A 24,323-nucleotide genomic window follows, 5' to 3' on the forward strand; every position below is an offset into this window, starting at 1 on the left:
GTGTTAGGTTAGCAGGAGTGAACCCAACCAAGGGATGCTGCTGAGAGGGGCAAAGTCTAAAGTCACAAGAAACATAGTGTTGACCGGTATAAACCCAGCCAAGGGATGTCAACTATGAACTGTTTGAAAAGGCATTGAGAAAACAAGGGTAGTGAATCCTGCTAAAGAGAAGAAAAGGGTCCGAGCCCAACCGAGAGTGCTCCGGCTGAGATTTAAGAGAGGTGAAGCCCTCACCCAAGTATTGGCGGTTAAAAGAGTCAGAGCCTGGCAGAGGGAGATCCAGCAGTGAAGCCATTGCCCGAGTGCCGCCAGTCAACGGGGGTCCGAGCCAGACAGAGGGAGATCCAGGGGTAAAGCTATCATCCAAACGTCAAGTAAGAAAAGAACTGACGGATAGAGGATTACAACTGAGAAGGGTCAGCGCCCAGAAGAGGGGGACTCAGGGGTGAATCATTAGCATCTTAATGAACTTTCATTTGTTAAAGGAACCTTGTTTTGTGAGCTGAATAAGTCAGGCCATCGAAGGCAAGAGACTCAAGTGAAACGAGACCTGGCCATCAACGGTCCTGAAAGCTCCCATTGGAACTGTCATCTCGTGAAGCCCGAGACTGTACTGTGCTCCAAGCTCCCATCTTACCCTGTGCACAAAAAGTGGGGAAGGGGGGTCCAGGCTAGTTTGTGGACACTTCTTTCTTTTCTTGAGAACTATTCCACACCCCTTTTTGTATTAGTTATGAGGTTTGGCAATAGGTTTCTTAGTATAGGCCTTTTTATCTGACACAACGCCACTAGGACTGCCTTGTTTTTCATTTGATGGTCGGCACTTGCTCCCATCTTAGATTTAGGTTTAGAATAGGCGTTTTTCCAACCTGCACACAACATTCATTTTTCAATAAACACCCTTTAACTGTGATCCCTTGTGTCCGTCTTACTTGTTGCCACCATGAGCTCCTCACACTATCCTACTACAATCCATAATGTGCTCCCCAGTGTATGGGAGGATAGGTCCAAGAGACCCCCTCCCTCTCCACTGCAGCCCCCCCCCTTGTGGAGTCCATGGCTCGTCGGGGGACCCCCCCTGCCACCAGGGCCCAGGTGGCGGGTGAACCACTGGCTGACACATTGACCAAACGTGCTGTATTAAGCTAGGCCCTGGAAACCATTTTGTGAAACCAGAATGACATGAGCCCCTGTGCGCCGTAGCAGGGCCCCCACCCTTGGAGAGTTCTCACTTGTCCCTGTGGCCGCAGCTCCCTGGCAGATCCGCTGAGAGCCCGTTCCCACGAACAGACGGACATGAGCTAGTGTTAGATACCAACACTGTAACATTTCACCTTCCGCAGTGTATCACTGTCCTCATTATGACCCGGCCAGCAGGGCCGGGGTGGAAAAGAACTGTAAAATGATCCCCCGATAAAAGTAGAGCCCCCAAATACTGATGAGCAAACTGCCTGTGATGAAACTCTTCTCTCCATGACCTTTGGATAAAACATGTAACCTCCATGAAGATGGCAGAATGTGTGTTCATGTGACATCCTGGTCGAAATACCAATATCCCCTCAGCTATGCGCAAATGATAGAAGTGTCCCGGGTTTTATGTTATATGTGTCTCCGAGAAGAATGTACTCCAAGGCCCTATGCCATAACTAAACTAATGATGCTAGAGTGCGACGGAACACAAGTGCAACAGCATTGGGAGCTCATGTAAATTGTGTAAGAAAGCGCATAGAATGTATTTGAATGTTCAAGCTCACCATGTGTCACTACCGTTAGTCTTATTGGCCAGTTTTTCCCGTGCACTCTACCAACCTTAATACTACCTCGCGTATCGTGTATGCATAGAGTGTAACAAAATGTTGTTTGTCGTGGTTGCTGAACACTTAACCTATAGTTGTCAATAGCAACATTGGTATAGGTAACATATTTGAAATGGCCATGTAAAAGGCACTAACAATGTAGAAATGTAAGCTTTTAAAAACTCAATGAGTGTTGTACAGTATATGAATTATTATGTCGTTTTGTATAACCTGCAACACACGAGGAAAATACCATTGTGGGCATTTCCAAGGCCACTTCCCCTCCCTCCCCAGTGAAGCCTGCCAGACGAAAGGCAGAAGCCCAGGCTGCCCTGCCTCACCTCCCCCAATTTGGCTGCAGCCGCTTCAAGCATTCAAATCCCCCCCCCGCAGCACCCAAGGCCACGGCCTGCCACCTGAATTATTTACAACCCAGCAGTAAACCCCGGCCATAAACGCAGGCCAAAGGTGCCCTTTCTTAGGCCCCACGACCCACCATCTCACCCTAGGTTAATGGCCCCTGTAAAATTAGGACACCCAATATTATAGCAACACTGTAGGAACACATTCATAAAGACTTCTAACGAGACATGAAAACTTGGACAGCTCACCCCTTGCCCTGAGACCCGACCTCGGGACCCATGGTTCCCGGCCCGCAGGATGACGGTAACCATGTATTGATGTATTGCCAAAGGACCCCACTCTAGATGCATTCCTCCTGTGTTGCATTACCCTGCAGAATAACCTATTGTAGAATTTACAAGGGAAGATAACATTGCTGTATTGAATGAATGGGGTGTGCGTGGCCCTTAGGGCAGAAAGCCAAGGAAGACGTTCATCAATGACAGTGGCCACGCCTGGCACAACAGCACCTTCCGGATGAGCCCAGCTGACCTGCCCGCCCCACGTTGGCACCCAGTGACGTCCACCAACCACGGCGCAATGCATCCCAGCTGCACATAGTCGTCGCCACCCAATCCCCACGAACATGTGCCCCCTATAGTGTGTAGGTTCTCATGACGCGTTTTGTAAATATATACGCCCGTCTTTGCTAGTGTCGGACAGAGCGCTCTCGGAGTTTGCAGAGTCCTTTGCATGCCCTATTTTGACTTATATAAAAACTCCCATTAAGCTCACCCGCACTTTGTCTTAGCCTTATTCCCATCTTGGGAGAGTCCATTACTGCCGCTCATTGTGGGGAGGGTCGTGCTATCTGGGGACGCTCGCCATCACCGGATACAAAGTTACACACAAAGCGGAGCCAGCGGAGGCATTTATTCCATAGGGTTTCCCTGGGTTTGTATCGTTTAGATGATGGTTTGGGTAGGGGCCCAATGAGTTTGTAGGATGAGTTAGGCAATCCACTAGGCAACTCATTCACTGACTGCACTGGCACCCCGGTTCCTCCAGAGGGTCCAGCTGGCAGCAGTCCTTGGAATGTCCCATTGCCATTAAAGACGCCTGCTTTCATTGGTTTCCTTCTAGCCCAGCGTGGTGCCCAGCGTGGTGCCCACCATCTCCCTTACTGAGGTCGCTGGATTGTCTATGGGTCGTCTGCACGGCGGATGCCACTAGCTGTTGATCGTTAGACTTTGTCAGGAACTCACTCACCTGCCCCCGATTGACCGGCAGTTCCGCTTTTTCTACTCTCTTTCCAGTAGCGACAGGAGCATATTTCTTACAGGCACCAGTTCAGACGGCACTAGGCTACAGCAGTGGCAATACGCGGTTATCCCCCAAGCTCACTTTTTTTTCGGCACTAGCTGCAGTGATACTAAGCGCTTCCCTTATATGCGGTTGTGAGTTGGGTGCAGTGTCTAATAAAGTTACATAAATTGCCACTGGTACTTGTGCCAGGCTCCCCTCGGGCGCAGTCCCCAAGCATACTGACAGCATGCAGGGCACTTGGGTAAACATGTAATCAATAGGGTCTGTGAACACTGCTGTGGACTCACACCCGCTAAGAGGTAAGTTTGTTTCCTGGGTCCGATTGCGGTGGCCCTCCCGCCACGTGGCTACTGGGGGCGGGAGTTAGAATTAGGGAGGCCGTACCAGGAGTGCTTCTAAGGCACAGCAGTGTGTCCAATGCTGAACTTGTGCCCCCTGCCCCCCAGAACCCCTGCAAATTCCGGCCACATGATTATCAAACCAGGTGGGGAGTCAGATGTTTTAACAGGTGGAACAGTGTGAATTGCGGCAGCATTTATGCCGGTGTCAATGTTACCCCCGCCGCCCCATGGGACAGAGTGTTTGGGGCACCGAGTGTGCCAGATATACTAGGTGTACCCAAAAACTGGCAGCTCTCATTGATTAATAGGTAGGCATTCCCAAAGGAGAGAGCAACATCAGGGATACTACGGGTTAATGGGTCCACGTCAGCCTGGGGTATCAATGTAGTTCATCTGGCCTTCAAAGTTGGCTTGCTCCTTTTTAAAGTTGGAATATTCAGTTTCGCCCTCAACCAAACCCTACACCCAGGTCAAGGCTGGGACCACACACGGGGAGAGAGAGCGAATCCTGGCCAATGTCCTGTACAGCTAGAAGTTCTGGCATGGTGACTGTAGGGAAAGTACAGTCAAGTGTCCCTCAAAACCACACTGCCGCAGTGTCAGCGCTTAATGGTTCGAGGCGGCAGTGTAACATATAGTGCATCGGTTCTCTGCCAATAGCCCAGGACAGCAGCATTGCCAACATCAATGTGATCTTCCTTGTTGTTCGTAGTCCCTCTCAGTCCGTCGCTGCAATGGAGTCACACGTTATGGGGTGCAAGAAGCGAGCAACAGCCCTCAGTAGGGCACAGCCCGTTGTTTGCAAACAGGTCTTTGGCACTGGCACATAAATGATGAAGCATCAGGGGGAAACGCACAGCCCCCCTCGAGGATGCGAACACCACCAGCGGGGCGCCAGCACCCCGAACCCTTGGACTCCCGCGGGCTTCGCCCTTGCGGGGGAGCTTTTAAAGCAACAGGTGGGAGGGGCTGATAATGGAGCAGCAGGAGCAGCAAAGCACAAATCCTCAGGAAGGGGGCAGCGGCACGCCAACACCCTGCACCCTTGACTCCCGCTGGCTTCACAAGCTACAGAGTGGACCATGAGAGGAGAGGCCACGCAGAGGCGTTGCTGGGGGGGGGGAGGCTATAGCGCCAGCTCTTTTGGTTGTAGCCCCTGATAGAAGCTCTAGGGCTACAACCAAAAGGCTAGCTAGCCCAGAGTCCCGATTTTAGCACAGCCCCATATCTTTTCCAGGCCTAGCAACACCCCTGGAGGCCAGGCTGAAGGCTTGCATGCATTGTGAACAGAGAAGTGAAACATCTCGGATCCCAAGCGTCCATTCACAAAGGGAAGAGTGCAATCAGAAGGAGGAGGGCAGCTCCGGGCAACAGTCCGCATGAGAGAAGCCGAAGTCGTTTTCCTCACCTGACGGGCCCAAAGTTGAAGGCGATGAAGAGGAGCAGCACCATGACACAGACCACCTTCCTGTTTCCGGAGCCACACTTCATCTCGGTGTTCTAAAGAGGGAAAGAGTGAGCAGGAATCAAACAGGCAGCCAGCAGAGGGGGGTAGAAGTAGGCAAGAGGGGACAGGTGAACAGACCAAGCCATCCATAGAGGCAGCAAGAAGGGGAACCACCCCAACACAAACAACGGACAGATGCTGGACCTTAAAGGCTCTGCGGAAAGAGGAATCGGAGGAGTGAGAAAACAAGCAAAAGAAAGGGGCTCGGCCTGACAGAGGGCTAAAAAATGCAAACCACCAGAAAAGGAGCAAGGAAGGTCGGTCCAACAGACAACACTTAATGTAAAACAGCCTGCGATAGAAGACATATCACGAACAGCAGAACTAAAATGAGGGCGAGAGACAGAGTCACACACAAGGACGAACAGAAACGGAACAATAAAGCCACATCCAACGCAAGCCATCTAGTGCTAGGAGTGAAATGCCCTTACCCCTGTGCCCTGACAGCCACCCAGGCTGAGCAGTGACATACTCTGTATCTTACTGCATCCCTCCCTCATCCGGTTCTGGGGGTAGGGAGTCGGTCTCTCTGGCAGTCCCTTAAGCACACTAGAGTTGCAAGCTTCAGAGTACAGGTGCTATTTTAGACGCCATATTTTCGGACCCTTCAGTGGAGAAATTAAGCAGACTCGCAGGCATTGCTTAACTCCTGCTGCCCTCTAGTGGCACCAACAGGGAAGGGAACATGTCAAATAAAAAGTGAGAATCAAAAGAAGGTATTGTTTCCAAATCCAGGCATAGGCGGGCACACACACAGGGGTGTTCAGAATGAGGATGGCCTCACAGATGTGTGCAGAGCTGCACAGGCTCAGAGAACAATGTAGAGTTCAAAGGAGGGGAGGCTACACAAATCGGCTGTGGCTAACAGAGGCGTACGGTTCCATGCTGGCGATCATAGAGGGTTACCACAACGTTATGCCATGCTTTAAGGTGGGTTAACGGCTATGCCCGCCTGGGTCACAGAGGTTAACAGGAAAGCTGAGGTTTTCAGCGGCGGACAGGGTCTCGGAGAATGAGCCATATTCCAGTGCCATGTTTGGTTCTAAGTGGGGACCAGATTCAGGCCAGACTCATGGAGGGGTCGAAGCCCAGGTGAGGCTGCACAGGAGGCTAGTGTCCGAGAAATGTTGCAAAGTGGGGGCTAGTGCCAAAAAAGGGACGCAGAGGAAATCATGGCTTGGGTGGGTGTCATGGGTCAGTGAGGCATAGGCGTAGAAAGGGTAGGGCCTGAGCGGGCAAAACCCACCCAAAATCTGTTAATGCCCGCTCAGCAGCACTGTGTGGGCGTTAACAGATGTTAATGGCACTGCAGTGGGCCCAGCTACCTTAGCTTCAGGCCCCACTTTGTTAGACCATGCTGGCTACGCCTCTCCAGTGAGGTCTGGCGGAACCACACGTCACGCACTGAGGGAGACCACTGAAGACATGGAACTAACAGCCTGACACCAAAACCCCCAACGCTAGGGATCCCCATCACTTTATTTCCCACAGACTGACAGAAAGCCTGACAGGGGGAGAGATACAGGAATGCAAAGGTGGCCTGACCTCGCGCAGCACTCCCTCCAGCTTCTTCTTGAGCATGGCGTTCTCCCGCCGGAGCTGCTCGTTCTCCGACAGCGCCTCCTGCAGGCGAGACTCCAGCCCCTGCATGTATTCCTTCTTTTTCTTGCGGGACTGGCAGGCTGACTCACGGTTCTTGATCATCCGCTGCTGGCGCTTCAGGACCTTCACCTGCATCAACCAGTGAGTGGGGAGGTTAAAGAATACCCCCTCTAAAAGTATACATGCTATGGATTGACACACAACAGAGGAGCAAAGAGTGGGCTCAATCACGGTAAGTCGGCTTAAGGTATATTGGAATACCAGTACGCAAGCATGGTCTGTTAATTCACTGTTCCATAACGCGCTGTGTGCACAAAGCACGCCTATCAAATGAATACATCAGCAACTGCTCTTCTGACCAGTTGCCAATCAAGGAAATTGCACCACGCAGTAAGGAAGACATTATTTGCACAGGAATAGTCTTTCTTTGGCTTATATAATTTTAGTGACATGCTTTGCATAGGCGCCTATCTGGTGGTTGGTCTGGAGTATTAAAGTAGAAAAAGCATTGACAATGGCGGTACTGTCACAATATCCCTGCCCTATGTGTGCAGGTACCCATGATGTTCCATGCATCAATGTCTTCAAAATGTTTTTGGGACAGGGCGAGAGTTGTGTAAGCGTAGGAAGCAGTAAGTGTCTGTACTTCAGCTCCCATGAGGGGAGAAAGGGTGGGTGCACACAACTCTAAACAGATACAAGCCACAGAAAGACTATTCGAGGCTTGTGCATCTTTCTAGACTCACATTTATTACATCGTCTTGTGAGTAATATCTGCAAATGTTGGTGGTTCAACTTGAGGAATAGTGGCAAATAAATGTATCAGTAAAGCCTGGCACATCTGCGATTCTGCCCATGCCCATTTATCTACACAACAGTGAGGTCTAAAAGTGTGCATGAATCTCCAAGTTGCAGTTTGCAAATGGTGTGTAAAGGGATATTTGCAATGAAGACGAATGTTGCTCCAGTACCCCTTCTGGAGAGAGCGTTCCACGTAAATGCCATGTGTTTGTGTGCTAGTTTGCTGAATTCTTGAATGCTGCGTGCAATGCTAGACATCGTGATTGGACACACCTACTGCTCTGTTGAAAAAGATACTTAGAACCGACTTACCTTGCACATTGAATTTGTACTGTATATCAACATAATTGCTCTTTGCAAGTCAAGTGTATGTTGTGTTCTCGCCCCTCGAGTATCTTGAAAAAAGCGGGCAACAATGGATTGGCATTTTATAGACCCATTTTGATGAGTAATATGGATGTCTTCTAAGCACCACCTTATCCTTCTGGATTGCAACAAAATGTTCATATATTGAGAGGGCCATAGAAGTTTGTTCTGTTTTCTAGACATAATGGCCATTAGAAAGGTAAGCTTGTAAATAAGGGATATGAGAGATGCTTAAAGTATGGGCTCAAAAGGGCACCTCATGAGCAGATACAGAACGTTATTAAGATCCCTGCCTGGACCAGAGGTACAACAGATGGATGCATGCATTTCATCCCTTCCATGAATGCATTAACAACTGGTACCTTATGCTGTGAGCTCTCGTATGCGAGTAGAGCAGCTAACTGTACCCCGAGGGAATCGCAGACTAACCAATAAAGGAGGCAGCGATCAATGTGCGATTGCTGGTGACCACACTTGCACCCACGCTGGAGCAAGGAGTATCAATCTCAATGCCTCTCGAGTAACGTGCATGCTACCTCGCAAAGAAAGAGTCGGGGGTAGGGAGGAAACATTCACACACCTCCCTGACCAATTAGTCCATGCCCTGGTTGTGGGTCTAGACATGAAGGGTGGGCATTTCAGGTTTGCATTTGTTGCAAATAAGTCCATGCCTGGCTGAAGCCATGTATTGAATATTTGAGTGTATATGCATTTCATGCACGCTTGTGTTCCTTAACCACTAACCTGCCCGCTAGACCACTGTGGAACAAATTTACTGAGCTATTTGCAAAAGCGCTGGAGAGTGTCTCCTGCCTCATTTATGTAAAACACGGCTGTAGTGTTGTTTGTGTTTATTAGAAAGCTTTTGTGTATGAGTGCTGGGAAGTTGTAGAGTGTTTGCATTACCTCTAGCAATTCCAACGGGTTATGTGAAAAGAAGCTTTTTAAATGATCCACCTGCCCTGAGCTGCAAGTGTGCAGCAGCGAGCTTCCCACCCCAGCATTGTTCCATCTGCTGTTATTGCCACTTGTGCAGGTGGAATCACAAAAGGACAGCCCTCTAACATGTTTGAGGGAGACCAACATCTTAGGGCTAGTCCAGCCTTGTGCAAATGCACTGCGAGACACTCTTCAGAGGGTGGGGGTGCAGGTAGAGGCGTGTAAATGGCATGAGATAAATGCAGGACACCACCCCCCCCCCCCTTATAGGGACTTTCACTACTGTTTGCACTCTTCGGAACAGGCTCAGCTGATGAAAAGGAATCGGTGCCAAGGGGGTTTGTACTGATGGTTAAGCTGCTGATTTGGCTGCGATTATTGGCACCCCAAAGAACTTTGATGTGTCTGGGAGTTAGACTAGACTCTTGGGTGTTTACTGAGAAACTGAGCCGATTAAGTTAAGATTGACCTTTGTCTGCGTGGTTCGACAACGTTCATAACAGAGAACAGAGCCTCCGAATCATCCAAGTAGGGGTATACTTGTATCCCCCCCACATATGCATGTGTGACACTACCACTGCTAGTATCTTGGTGAACACGCGTGGTTATGTTAAAGGTTTTTCACACAAGATAGTGCAACCAACACCCAAAGGCAACCTGGCGCTGAAGCTGAAATCGAGGATCACAAAAGAGAGAGAAAAAAAAAGGAAAGACCTAAAACAATAGTTTTAAGAGCCTTCCTGAATTTCAAATGCGCAGATATGATCCGCATGGTAGCCAGAAGAGCATTCCAAAGAGCGGCAGCTCTGACTTAGAAAGAGCGGCCTCCAGTTCTGGCACGAAAGACCCTAGCGACTGTTAAGACGGATTTCTGAACTCTGTCCTGGTGGCGCAGAAGTTCAGAAGGCCAACCTAATTACTTGGAACAGGGCAACCTTTGGACAAGCCAGACCAATCAGGGTAGCGATCGCGGCGGTCAAGACTCGGTCTCAAGAGGGGTGAGGGTGACTGAAAGCCCGCAATGAGCACTCAAAGCAAGGACATTTAAAAAAAAACTACTCCAAACAGGTGTTATATTAAAAATATATACACATTTATTCCAAGGCCTTTAAAACAATGACCCTAGCGAGAAATCACAATACAACTGTAGTAAACCAACACATACCATACCAATACAATATATATACAAATACTAACAAGTCTCAAGCGTTAGATGCACGAAATGTGTAGTCCACCTAAAAGGGAAGGAAAACAGGCAGTGCGAAATAATGCTTAGACCCAGACTGCCTTCGGAGGCACCTAACTAAAAGGAAGTCCGAGCCCTACGAACAGTGGAGCTTTGTGCTCAAAAGTACCTGCACATGCTGGTGCCAACGGGCAAAAGGGGGAGTCTCTTCAAGGGAGTCAGGCAGTTCAGTTTAGTGCACAAATGAAGAAGAACAGTTCCGCGACTCAAGCGCAGCCTCCACTGTGGGCAGAAGCAGAGCGCGAGTACGGAAAGGCGTGCTGTTTTGACACAGCGGGGAAAAGCTATGGGCTCCTGCAGGAGGGCGACCAGTTCCTAGCTACGCTACTCACCGGTCCCCGATGCAAGCAGACCCAGGCTTCTCCGCGTCAGTTTCAGTCGCTGGCAGGTTCAGGAGAGCAGGGGACGTCTCGTCATCGTGTTGAGTCTGCAGCAGCAGAGTTGAGTAAAAGACGTCCCAAACGAAGTGGACCCGCACAGTTTGTTACCACAGCAGGGCAACGGAGCGGCCGTGTGTATCTGAGCCAAATGTACACTACTCACTTCAGACCTGGGAACGCAAAGTGTACGAATCGTGTGAGAGTGACAAGGACTCGAAATACTACACAACCTGGCGGCGGTTACAGAGCAAGACTCCTGTGTAGGCTGGTCAGTCTGCTGGATGGCCCAGAGACGCTTCCGAAGGCTTACGAGCAGGAGATGGTGAAGATGCCGAGAATAGCTGTTCCCGCTATTCCAAGGGTCGAAGTACCAGTACAGGCCCTCTGGTTCGTCAAAGGTGAAAAGGGTTTCACAAGGCGACAGCAGTGCAGAGGAGCGATTCCTCGGTTCAGCCTCTTGGTTGCAGGATACTTGGCTCCTGTATTCCTTCGTTCGTGAGAACTCAGGAGATCAACATGGTAGTGGCGTTTCCAGCCCCCTCTTATCCACGGTTCCCTTCGCGCCAAAACGGAGGGGACCCAATGGGAGATCCGCTCATCAACACTCACACCATTCGTGGACCTATCACGGACCACGGTGGTCCCAGGCATTCACACCACCCTAGACTCTCTGGCACCCAGGATGTGTACTGGGACCAGACATCCCAGCCCACATCCTGGAGGCACACACAAGGCCTGTAGAAGCCCGCGAAAGCATCCGTGTTTCGTGGGAAAGTACATGCCCAAATAAGGAAGACCCCGGGTCGGCTCGACCTGGGGAAGGTGAAGGGAGCAAGACGGTCAGCGGACAGGACAAAGGAGCCTCGTGGTCTGGCCATTTTGGAAGCCAGGCCACCATTTTGGGCTAAGCGCGAGAAACGCGCTTAAAACGCCAAAAGGAGCTCAAAACACAAGAAACGATCACTGCCACCATTCCCGTCCGTGAATCACTTGCACCGATCAGTTACAATCCTAAAAGAGTATCTAGGTCCTGTAGAAGGCTAGAGACCCAAGAGAGCAGTAACTTAGCTTACAGTGCCCTCTTGTGGCATGTTGCACGAAAGCCGCAACATGATAAAAGAAACTACGGAAAACAGCGTTTCCCGGTACTGACTGTCTTAAGGGCATGTCAGTTTCCCCGTAAGAATGGAGCGAAAGCCCAGAGGAGTGCGGCAGAAGGCTGCACTTCTCTGGCAAAGTCGAGAACAAGGTGAAAAACAACAGCAAAAAGTTTAGGGGTTGCCACATGGAAGGAAGATTACCCACAATTACGAAATCTTTCCTAACACTCGCCCCTCCCAGACTATGGACAGGGGAACTAATCCACCCCTGGATGAGTCTCTTGTTCAGGTCGGTTAAACATTCTGGACAACCCATCAGCATTGCTATGTTGGACACCTGGCCTATGCTCAATAGTGAAGTCGAAGCCTTGAAGACTTATGGACCACCTAAGCAACTTTGAATTCTCCCCCTTCATATTCACTAGCCACTTTAAGGGCTTATGGTCAGTTTGCACAGTGAAGTGGGTCCCATAGAGGTAGGGCCTCAGCTTCCGTAGGGCCCACACAACAGAGAAACATTCTTTCTCTACCGTGGACCATCTGAGCTCTCTGTCCTTAAGCTGGCGACTAATAAAACCAATAGGGTGTTCCTTAGCCTTCTCATCTACTTGTGATAGTACAGCTCCTATCCCAGTGTCAGAGGCGTCCGTCTGCACGATAAAAGGTCTTTGATAATCAGGGGCCCTGAGGACAGGGGCCTGGCACAAGGAGTCTTTTAAGCCATTGAAGGCCTTCTCACACTCGTCGGTCCAAGTTACCTTCTTGGGTTTCTTCGGAGTGGTGAGGGCAGTCAGAGGGGCAGCTATGGTGCCATAGTCTGCCACGAAATTGCGGTAATACCCCGTGAGTCCTAAGAAGGCTCTCACTTGGGTCTGTGTAGTGGGGGTAGGCCAGTCTTGTACTGCTTGTACTTTACTGGGAAGAGGCTGTATCCTCCCTCCACCTACTTCATGTCCAAGGTAAACCACTGAACCTTGCCCAATCTGGCATTTACTAGCCTTTATGGTCAGGTGTGCTTTCTGAAGAGCCTGGAGCACAATCCCGAGGTGTTTGACATGGTCTGTCAGATACCAGATTTGCCCTCGTAGTGTAGCCGATGAATTCTTCTTCCCAATGTACCCCTCTGGTTTTGACTAGAAAGAACCAGAGCGATCTATTGGAGAAAAGAATGGATGCCGATGGAAATCCTGGAGTCTCCGTGGAACAACTCGGGTTGAAATGCGGGATGTCAAGGAGACTTGGATAAGGGTATCATGCAGCAATTCGGAACCAAACCTGCATAGGTGAGATAACAACACACCACAACCACAAGATTTGTAAAATGTGATACCGAAGATATACCATGAAATGCAAAAAGGAAGGTTTTGTAATAACAACTGCCAGTAACAATAAGACAAAGACCCCCCCCCCCTCCTTCTACCCAGTCTTATCAGAAAAAGGTTAACCGCTTACCAGTGTTTGTGTCCCAGGAGAAGGATAGTATTCGCAGGCGGAATCCAAGCAATCCACAAGAAGCAGTCCAAGACTATCCCGACGGCACGAGGACGCCTAATAACACCCTGACCCGACGGCACGAGGACGCTAGTACACACAGGAAGTCTCTAGTCCGTGTACCACTACTACAGTTCAAAGTTCCAGAAATCCCAAGAACAAAATACTGAAGAGGATGAGGTCTGACCTGAAGAAAACGAGGTATCCAAGGAGCAGGCAAGAGAGGTCCAATAGCAATCCGAGATCAAGAAACCAGACGAGGCAATTCCAGGCAAGGCGACAAGAAAAAGGCAATCCAATAAACAGTCCGCGTCGAGGAGCCAAGGTGATCAATCACTGTGGAGGAAAGAACAGGGTAACAAGGACAGGAACGGGGAGAACAAGAACCAGATATGGGTAAACAGAATTCCAAACGCCACTAATCTGTGATCAGAAGCACCGAACCAGTAGGAGGAGGTGCTAATAAGGAAGCAATTCACGTGACAATCCGGCGCACTACTCGACGTGGTCCGAGGGAGGAGTAGAGTGGACGCCAGCGTTGCCATGCCAATTTCCAGGTACCAGGTTTCGCCTTCCTTAAAGGGATACGAGCCCGTGGTTTAGTGAGGAACGAGTGCCCATACATAACATGGTCTTCCCAGGTGGCACTGAAAACTGCTATATCGTCCAGATATGCAAGACAGAATTCATCCAACCCATTCAAAACATGATTCACAAGTCTCTGGAAAGTGGCAGGTGCATTCTTCAACCCGAACAGCATTACCCTGAATTGGTAAAGGCCGTCTGGAGTAGAAAACGCTGTCTTCTCCTTGGCATGTTCTGCTAAAGCTATTTGCCAATAGCCAGCAGTGAGGTCAAACGTGCTGATGTACTTGGAGGCACCCAAAGTATCCACCAGCTCATCTGTTCGAGGCAAGGGGTGTGCATCTGTCTTGGTGACAGCGTTCAGAGCCCTGTAATCCACGCAGAATCTCAATTCAGAAGTGCCTGCCTTTGGAACCAAAACCACAGGGCTGGACCAAGGACTACTAGAGGGTTCAATCACCCCAAGGTCTAACATCTTGTTGACCTCGGTCTTAATATAAGACCGTACTTTGTCTGACATCTTGTATCCCCTACTTTTGGTAGGTACACCGTCTCCTGTGTCCATGTTATGTTTGCACCAAGGTGTCAAACCAGGTGACTGTGAAAACAGGGGGGAAAACTGCCTAAGCAAACTTTTCACCTCAGCCTGCGGATCAGAAGTCAGGTGAGGGGCCACTCGGACACCCTCAAAGGAGCTATCTGAAGGACCGCTTTGGAACAGGTCGGGGAGAGGTTCAGACTCCTCTTCCTCAACATCTGAAGCCAGTAGCAGTGCTGCGATTTCGACTCTTGGGACGAAAGCCTTCAGCCTATTTACGTGAAACACTTTTGGAGCCTGTCCAGGCCTTCCAAGGTCCACTAAATAGTTAACCTCACCCAGGGACTCCACCACTGTGTAAGGGCCTGACCATTTGTCCTGTAAAGCTTGAGGCTTTATGGGATTCATGATCAGGACTTGCCGACCAGGTGTAAAGTTGATGAGGGAAGCTTTCTGGTCGTACCAATGTTTCACCAGCGCTTGTCCTGCCTTCAATTTATCACTAGCCAAGCCCATCAGAAGTACCATCCGTTTTCTGAGCCCTAGCACATAATCAACTATGTTGGTAGTAACAGGGGGAGTGGGCATCTCCCATCCCTCTTTGACTATGGCTAAGGGTCCCCGTACAGGATGACCAAACAGAAGTTTGAAGGGGCTGAAGCCAACACCCTCCTGTGGTACCTCTCGGTAGGCAAACAGTAAGCATGGTAAAAGAAGATCCCATTTTCTTCTCTGAGGTTCTTCCAGAGCCCCAATCATGCTTTTTAATGTTCTGTTGAAACGTTCCACCAGACCATTGGTCTGGGGGTGGTATGCAGAAGAGAACTTGTAGGTGACCCCACATTCTTTCCACATAGCCTGCATATACTTCAACATAAATTTGCTGCCACGATCCGACACCTTCTTTAGGGAAGCCAACCCTAGTAAATATGCCAAGTAATGCTTTTGCAACTGACTTGGCAGTTACAGTTTTCAATGGGATGGCCTCAGGATATCTGGTTGCATGGTCGACCAGCACCAGGATAAACCTATTGCCTGAGGATGTTTGCGGGTCAAGGGGACCAACGATGTCGATCCCTACCCTTTCGAATGGTATTCCCACAACTGGGAGTGGTACCAATGGAGCTTGAATTGTCGAGCCAACCTTACCAGATAACTGGTAGGAGGCACAACTCCTGCAGTGACTTTCTACTTGCACCCCCATCTTGGGCCAGTAGAAGTGCATGGATAATCTTTGCTTGGTCCTCTTAATACCAAGGTGACCAGCAAGGGGCACTTCATGCGCCAACTGCAGGAGGAAGGGCCTAACAGCAAGGGGAACCACCAACCTCCTATGGTCTCCTTCTGTCGACTCTGTGGGCTCACTATACAGGATTCCACCTTCCCAATAAATCCGATGCGTCCCAGGAGGTTCACCCTCAAGCTGGGAGCAGGCCTGTCTCCTTAGGCCTTCCAGAGATGGGCACTCACGTTGGCCTTTACTGGATTTGTCCCTATCAGGACCTCCTTCTACTAACAAGTCTTTTAGTTCAGGATGGTCGTTGGGGTCAAATACTTCAGGCATCGCCACCTCCTCGTCAGGCCCGGGCGATTGACCAACTTCCTCCACCGCAGTGGTAGGCGAGCTCGGGGGAATATTCTCTTTCCCTCGTCTTGACTTGTTTACTCCTTTCGCCTTGGGTTTCCCCTTCGGCTGGGGCGGCGTATTGGTCTTGGCCAATGCTGCCTGTGCTTGAGACCGTGTGTAGGGTCTTTCGGTAGCGTCTCCTACGAGCCCTAAAGCTCTGAGATCATTACCTAACAAGACCTTTCCTGGGACGTTTCACTGAATGCTCACTGGAATCCTGACTGCTGTACCATTTAAAGTAAGATTTACAGGTATTACTGGGAACATACGGAGTGGGCCGTCAGCCAACTTAGTGGGCATCAGAGTTGCTCTGGCAACTTCCTCTGAGTCTACCAAGGTAGAATCCACTACAGTTCGACTGCACCCACTATCCCTAAGAGCTGGAGTATCCACTCCATTGATCAGCACACTGTCTTTAAAGTAGTGCTTGGTATTATCTGGAATCCTAGCATAAGCCTCTGTGACTTTAGGCTCCCAGGAACCCAGGGAAACTAAAACTACCTCAGCTTCTATCCCGCTGGGAAATGAGTCCGAGGAGAAGGATGCTCCTGTAATCTCATCTTCCTCGTAGGAGGAGAAGGCCAGATTAGCGGAGTGGACCCCCAAAGGTCTAACCTTACACCAGGGATCCCCCTTCACGTAGTCAGTTGCTCCACAAGCAAAACAAGATCCATTGGGTCTGTTTACATAGGGAGGCTTAGTGTAACCAGAGTTCTGTTTCGGAGGCTGACCTCCACTAACCTGTGAGTTCTCTTGTGTCTTACCCTTATTTTTCTTTTTGTGGCCCTTTTGAGAAGAAGATTTGTCAGAGTCTCCACCCTCCTTATCTTTGGACTTTTTCCCTTCCTCCTGCTTACCAGGATGAGTTTTGTCCTTATGGGACACTCGATGTGACACCCATAAGTCTGCTGCAATGGCCAGCTTCTTAGGATCTATCTCCTTCGAATCGGCCAAATGCTGCTTAAGCTCCGGGGAAGAAGATGCAAAAATGTGTTCCAGCATAACAAGACTTATCATGCCTTCAAAGGTAGAAACCTTATAACCTTCGACCCAGCCAGTTAAGTTTTTTAAGGATTCAGTTACATAAGATACCCAAGCACCACCACCTTTTTTCTTATACTCTCTGAATCATTTCAAATATTGGGCCGGATTCCTTCCAAACTTTAAAATGAGAGTTTGCTTTGACATTGCAAAATCAGCTCGCTCAGCCTTCGACATTTCCATAATGGCACTACAGCCAGAATGGGGCTGTCTGCTGAGTAACCAGGCAATCTTATCAGCATTGTCAACTTGTTGAACTTCGCATGCATACTCAAACGCATTCAGCCAGTCCATAATGTCAGTCCTTTCTTCATACACACTGAGCAGATCTTTCGGAAACCGTGGATGAGAGGAGGCCCCAGACCCATGTCCAGGACCCTTGGACCCATTTGCAACCTGAAGCTTGGCCAGTTCCAACTGGTGATCCCTGTCTTTTTGTTTTTCTGCCTGTTCGATTTTCAGTTTGGCTATGCTGAATTCAAGCTCCTTCTGCCTAAACCGCTGCTCTTGCTTCTTGAATTCAAGCATAGCCTCCCCGTCAGCACTGACAGAGGAAACAGACATCTCATCCTCCCTGTCCTCATGGTCGCGGTGGATCAGTGCAGCGGCAGAACCGTCGGTTCTACCAGTGAGAGCAGCCCCACCTTCTTCCGCACTGTCCTCAGAAGTTATAGCGTCAAGCTGCGCTTCTTGCCACGCCACGATTCTTTGGATCATATGCAATTTCGTGCCTTGAGAGGAAACACCTCTCTCCGCACACATCTTTTTCAATGTTACTGATTTGGAAGCATTTAAAGTTAACAAGGTATTTGTTTCCATACTGTTAGATAGGACTATGGCCTTTTTAAAGTTAAACTATAACAATTCACTACGTGTCCTGGTAGGAATAACTTGAAATGCCTTAGTTTGTGCGCAACACTTGATACCTTCAGTCGTATCCCACCGCTGCCACCAATTTGTTAAGACGGATTTCTGAACTCTGTCCTGGTGGCGCAGAAGTTCAGAAGGCCAACCTAATTACTTGGAACAGGGTAACCTCTGGACAAGACAGACCAATCAGGGTAGCGATCGCGGCGGTCAAGACTAGGTCTCAAGAGGGGTGAGGGTGACTGAAAGCCCGCAATGAGCACACAAAGCAAGGACACTTACAAACTACTCCAAACAGGTGTTATATTAAAAATATATACACATTTATTCCAAGGCCTTTAAAACAATGACCCTAGCGTGAAATCACAATACAACTCTAGTAAACCAACACATACCATACCAATACAATATATATACAAATACAAACAAGTCTCAAGCGTTAGGTGCACGAAATGTGTAGTCCACCTAAAAGGGAAGGAAAACAGGCAGTGCGAAATAATGCTTAGACCCAGTCCGCCATCAGAGGCACCTAACTAAAAGGAAGTCCGAGCCCTACGAAGAGTGGAGCCTTGTGCTCAAAAGTACCTGCACACGCTGGTGCCAACGGGCAAAAGGGGGAGTCTCTTCGAGGGAGTCAGGCAGTTCAGTTTAGTGCAAAAATGAAGAAGAACAGTTCCGCGACTCAAGCGCAGCCTCCACTGTGGGCAGAAGCAGAGCGCGAGTACGGAAAGGCGTGCTGTTTTGACACAGCGGGGAAAAGCTATGGGCTCCTGCAGGAGGGCGACCAGTTCCTAGCTACGCTACTCACCGGTCCCTGATGCAAGCAGACCCAGGCTTCTCCGCGTCAGTTTCAGTCGCTGGCAGGTTTAGGAGAGCAGGGGACGTCTCGTCGTCGTGTTGAGTCTGCAGCAGCAGAGTTGAGTAAAAGACGTCCCAAACGAAGTGGACCCGCACAGTTTGTTACCACAGCAGGGCAACGGAGCGGCTGTGTGTATCTGAGCCAAATGTACACTACTCACTTCAGACCTGGGAACGCCAAGTGTACGAATCGTGTGAGAGTGACAAGGACTCAAAGTACTACATAACCTGGCGGCGGTTACAGAGCAAGACTCCTGTGTAGGCTGGTCAGTCTGCTGGATGGGCCAGAGACGCTTCCGAAGGCTTACGAGCAGGAGATGGTGAAGATGCCGAGAATAGCTGTTCCCGCTATTCCAAGGGTCGAAGTACCAGTACAGGCCTTCTGGTTCGATCAAAGGTGAAAAGGGTTTCACAAGGCGACAGCAGTGCAGAGGAGCAGTCCTTCAGCGGGTCACCAGCGATTCCTCGTTTCAGCCTCTTGGTTGCAGGCTACTTGGCTCCTGTATTCCTTCGTTTGTGCGAACTCATGAGATCGACATGGTAGTGGTGTTTCCAGCCCCCTCTTATCCACGGTTCCCTTCGCGCCAAAACGGAGGGGACCCAATGGGAGATCCGCTCATCAACACTCACACCATTCGTGGACCTATCACGGACCACGGTGGTCCCAGGCATTCACACCACCCTAGACACTCTGCCACCCAGGATGTGTATTGGGACCAGACATCCCAGCCCACATCCTGGAGGCACACACAAGGCCTGTAGAAGCCCGCGAAAGCATCCGTGTTTCGCGGGAAAGTACATGCCCAAATAAGGAAGGCCCCGGGTCGGCTCAACCTGGGGAAGGTGAAGGGAGCAAGACGGTCAGCGGACAGGACAAAGGAGCCTCGTGGTCTGGCCATTTTGGGAGCCAGGCCACCATTTTGGGCTAAGCGCGAGAAACGCGCTTAAAACGCCAAAAGGAGCTCAAAACACAAGAAACGATCGCTGCCACCATTCCCATCCGTGAATCACTTGCACCGATCAGTTACAATCCTAAAAGAGTATCTAGGGCCTGTAGAAGGCTAGAGTCCCAAGAGAGCAGTAACTTAGCTTACAGTGCCCTCTTGTGTCATGTTGCACGAAAGCCGCAACATGATAAAAGAAACTACGGAAAACAGCGTTTCCCGGTACTGACTGTCTTAAGGGCATGTCAGTTTCCCCGTAAGAATGGAGCGAAAGCCCAGAGGAGTGCGGCAGAAGGCTGCACTTCTCTGGCAAAGTCGAGAACAAGGTGAAAAACAACAGCAAAAAGTTTAGGGGTTGCCACATGGAAGGAAGATTACCCACAATTACGAAATCTTTCCTAACAGCGACAGCCAAAAGGGAGCGGCCACCTGATCGCAGTGTGCGGGCAGGAGTATATGGCTGACATTTTGCTGCATGTACTTTGGGCCAACACCATAGAACGGTCTATGCACTAAGCAAAGAGACTTAAAATGAACACGCCTAGCCACCGGCAGCCAATGGAGAAAACTACAAAACTGGAGATATGTTCCGATAGAGGGAGCCAGTGGCAAAGCAGGCAGCCAAATTCTGGAGAATTTGCAGGCGCTGTATCAGGTAGTCGGGCTGAGCCAGAGAAAGAGAATTGCAGTAGTCAATCTTGCTGAGGACTAAAGCAGAGACCACTGGAGCACGCAGATGGACAGGAATAAATGGAAGGACCTTCCTAAGAATTTTCAATTGAAAGTGGCCCGCTTGGCAAATTGCACCGACCTGAGGGGCCATGGACAGAGAAGCAGAACGTTTAAAACCTAGGTTCTTGACCATTGAAACAGCAGCAGGGAAGGGGCCAAAAGAAGTAGTCCAGGAAGAAGAAACTGATGGAGAACCCACAACCAAGACCTCTGTCTTGTCTCCGTTTAGTTTAAGCCAATTTTCAGCCATCCAGCAGCCCACAGCCATTAAGCAGTTTCGCAACCGAGTGGCATAGGCAGGATAAGGAAGATCCAGCCAACCAGGATCTTTGTATCGTCGGTGTACGAGTAGCATCTAATGCCGTGGGGGCGGATAAGAGTGATCAGAAGCTGAATGCAAATATTAAAACAGAGTGGGGGACAGGGCAGAGCCCTCGGAACACCACACAGAGCAGAGACTGCAGAAAGAAAAGGTTGGAACAAAAGACGCTGAGAGCGATCAGCCAAGAAAGAATGAAACCAGGCAAGGGCCATGCCTGCGGCAGCTAAACATCTCACCAGGATGGAGTGATCGATGGTATCAAAAGAAGCTGACAAGTCTAACAAGATCAGAGCCGCTACTCCACCCTGGTCAGCAATAAGTGTCAGAATGGTCTAGGTGCCCTGGCCAGTTCTAAAGCCCGACTGGAAATCATCAAGCAGAGATGTAGACTCAGAACTTTACCAGAAGTGGGGACACCAAAGATTCAAGTAGCTTCATGCCAAAAGGGAGAAGAGAAATGAGGCGAAAATTAGCAAGAACTAGAGGGTCAAGAGCCGGCTTCTTCAGAAGAGGGATCACAGTCGCACATTTAAGCACAGGAGGAATAATCCCAGTTGAGCATGAAATATTCACTGCAGAAGTCAAGTGAGGCAGGATCTGGGGGAGAATATCCTTCACCACAGACAGAGGAAGAGCATCTGCAGGAGAAACAGATTTCATGTTAGTAACCGCAGCAGTAACATCAGTGTCTGTAAAGGACACAAAACAAAATCCCACAAGGCAGCAGTCGAGGGTATAGTCCCCAAAGAGGCAGCTGCATGGGAAACCGGCCTGCCAATCGAGAGATTACTGTCCGTCGAGATGATATCCCCAAGTTCATCAATCTTGCAAGTAAAAGATGTAGCCAGAGAATCACCGCGATCTTGAGATGCAGGGGTAACATCAGCAGGTTCACTAACCGACACAGTACGAACCACCATAAAAAGCTCTTTAGGCTGTGAGATCGCATTTTCAGTTTGAGAGATAAAATACTTTTGTTTACTTAATGGCCAAATGGTATAGAGAGGTAGTAGCACAGAAAGCAGTCCGATCACTAACCGAGTAGGAGGAACGCCATTTGCGTTCTGCTTGCCTGCGTTTAAGGCAGAGAGCTTTTAAATCTTAATTAAACCAGGGTTGAGAAGGCCGCCTACGAGCTCGAATCTCCAGCAAAGGAGCAAGTGACTCAGCCAGCCGCAGTGGTAAAAACTTGGGATAGAGTATCAAAATCCACAAAAGGTAAAGCACTGCAACTGGTATTAATACATGCAGTGATCGTACAAGTATCAACAACGCGCCAATTGCGCTTCTTGACTTTGGGTTTATGCGAAGTAGGAGGGTGAGCAGCATAATCCAATAGTGGTGCCAAGACTATGCCAAACAGAGGAAATCTGAACTGGAAATGTTTTTTCTTTATTTTGAATCTGCAGTAACAGTGATAACCAAGGAACATGGAAATATGAAAGTATGCATCTTCCATGTTCATAGTCTCCATGTAATCTCCCTGTTTCATAGTTGCATGACCTCCTGCAAGGTTGACCACTAGAATCTTTGAGGTTTGATAAGCTTTTTTGCTAGCTTTAAATCGAAGACTGGTTTCATGGTCAAATATTTTTGGGGAACCAAAAAGTACAATGATTACTTTGAAAGTGCGTTGTCTCTGGAAATGCAAATTCCTTGATGTCCCACTTGTGCTGTAGACTTCACGTCCACGCGAAGGCTCTGAAAGTGTCCTGAGGACAGCCGTTGATGCCTCTGGGGTGCATTGTGAGGCTTTGACTGCCTTACAATGCAGTACCCTTCTCTTATTGTGTGCAGCACCTACTTGCTAGTAGTGATCCCCTCATGTGTGGGTGAATTAAGTTATCCAGCCCACAACAGGGCCAACATGGGACAACACCCATACCCCAGAGCCATTGGCCTATCGGAAGGAGCATCCTTATTGGGTGGCTCCCCTTCCCCATCCTATGCTCCAGCAGTGTGGCCTCTATTGTGATTAGTAAGAGGATGGAAGCAAATCAGTTGCCCTTTGCCCCCAGCCTTCATGGGTTAGTGGGAACTGCTGAAACGTACCATAGATGTAGGGCAGTGGGGCTGTTGGCCACAGAAAAGTCTGTAACCATAATGCTCATCCAGTATGCCTGTCCTGCGAAACGGCCTAATGTTTCTACAGTCCCATGCACCGTCGTCACTTTCTAAAGGACCTCATGAACAGACTTTCTAAATGACAGTTGTTCCTTTAGAGGGGGGTTTGCGTTTCTGGACACACTTTCATGCGTGGAAGCCAAGCATGTCCTTTTAAGAAGCTGCCCCACCAACTAAAAAACAAGGAAAATGCTAAATAAGCATGCCAACCTCCTGTTTCTGTGGCATCGGCAGCAGCATTTGTAATGAATGCATTTGTCGAAAGTTGCCCCTCCTGCAGTATTGCCTGTGCTCTCGCCTGCAGAGAGGTTTCATGACCTGGACTAGAGACCGCAGCTTATCCCATTGTGCCCGATTCTAAAGGACACACATACACTAGACACCCCTTGTGCCCTGTGGTGTAGATCTCCATACTTTCTTTCTCCGGGGGGAGGGGCGGGCTCAGATACAACGTGGGGCAGCACTTCTTTTTCTCCCTATAGTGACAGAAAGGCGGAGGAGGGATACCCTCAATATGAGCAGAGTTTGATGGTGTACGCTGAGATTTCTTTCCATTTCCCCCATTTGCAGCCCTTGCAGAGGCTGCTGTCTGGAGAGATGTAGTCATTTGCCGTTTAGTTTAAGAGTGGAATGCAGTGTGCAACAAGATGCTGCTCTTCCCTTGGCTCAAACTTTCCCTCTTCCTCGGTTTCCTAAATTCTAATAGTGAATGTAGCTGCTACCCTCTCACACACCTCTGTCACCACACTGATCTTCAGTGGATGACTTAGTGACTGGTGGCTTATTGTCTCTAGGATCCAATGGGCAATCTAGAGGATCTTCTAGGTCCCTTGAAGAATTTCATCCTCAGTGTCCTTATGAGGCATTTTAAGAGGAATCTCAAAGGGCTTTTCTTGCTGTTCCTCTAGGAAGGTTGCAATTTCCTTAAACACCGCATTTTCCATGGGTAAAACACAAGGAATGGGAGGAGGCCCAGTATCCTCTGCTTCCTCCTGCATCTCTTCCTCCGAGACCTCCTCTTGTGATCCTCTTCTGAGGAGGAAAACTATGTCCCCCCAATTCACATCTACTGCCAAAGTAAGGAACTGCCGCACCTGGGAAGAGTGCGTGGTCAGTGATACTGTTTTTTGGCATAGAAGATGCTGCTACTGTCGAAGATCCGTCTGGCTCGTTATGAGAGTGCACCAATTTACGATGAGTCATAGTCCTGCATATATATTCACCGAGAGAGACAGATGCTTTTGAGGTCAGGGGTTTGGGTAGGCTAAATGTTCTGCCATTCAAGGGTGTGGGTGGAGTGCAGTCTGGCCGGAGTGGTCACTGGCTTTCGAGACCTGCGAAAGTCAATCAATACCATGTTTTGGCATCGACCGCGTACCTTGGGGGCTGGACTTGCACGTCAGCATTCGCGTGCAATGTTTATTGGGCTTTGGATGGGCCCTGATATT

General features: G+C 49.4%; 1 protein-coding gene across 1 annotated transcript in view; it reads right to left on the reverse strand.

Moving 5' to 3' along the window:
- Positions 1-24,323, reverse strand: part of ATF6B (activating transcription factor 6 beta) — a 240,442-nt gene that overhangs the window by 87,465 nt on the left and 128,654 nt on the right. Inside the window, exons 8-9 of the mRNA XM_069634975.1 lie at positions 6,858-7,043; positions 5,214-5,305 (exon numbers count right to left, since the gene is read on the reverse strand). Of these exons, the coding sequence (XP_069491076.1) occupies positions 5,214-5,305; positions 6,858-7,043 (278 nt within the window). The remainder of the gene's footprint in view (positions 1-5,213; positions 5,306-6,857; positions 7,044-24,323) is intronic.

This window comes from Ambystoma mexicanum, chromosome 13, assembly GCF_040938575.1.
Source record: "Ambystoma mexicanum isolate Mex_15411 chromosome 13, UKY_AmexF1_1, whole genome shotgun sequence".
NCBI lineage: Eukaryota > Metazoa > Chordata > Amphibia > Caudata > Ambystomatidae > Ambystoma > Ambystoma mexicanum.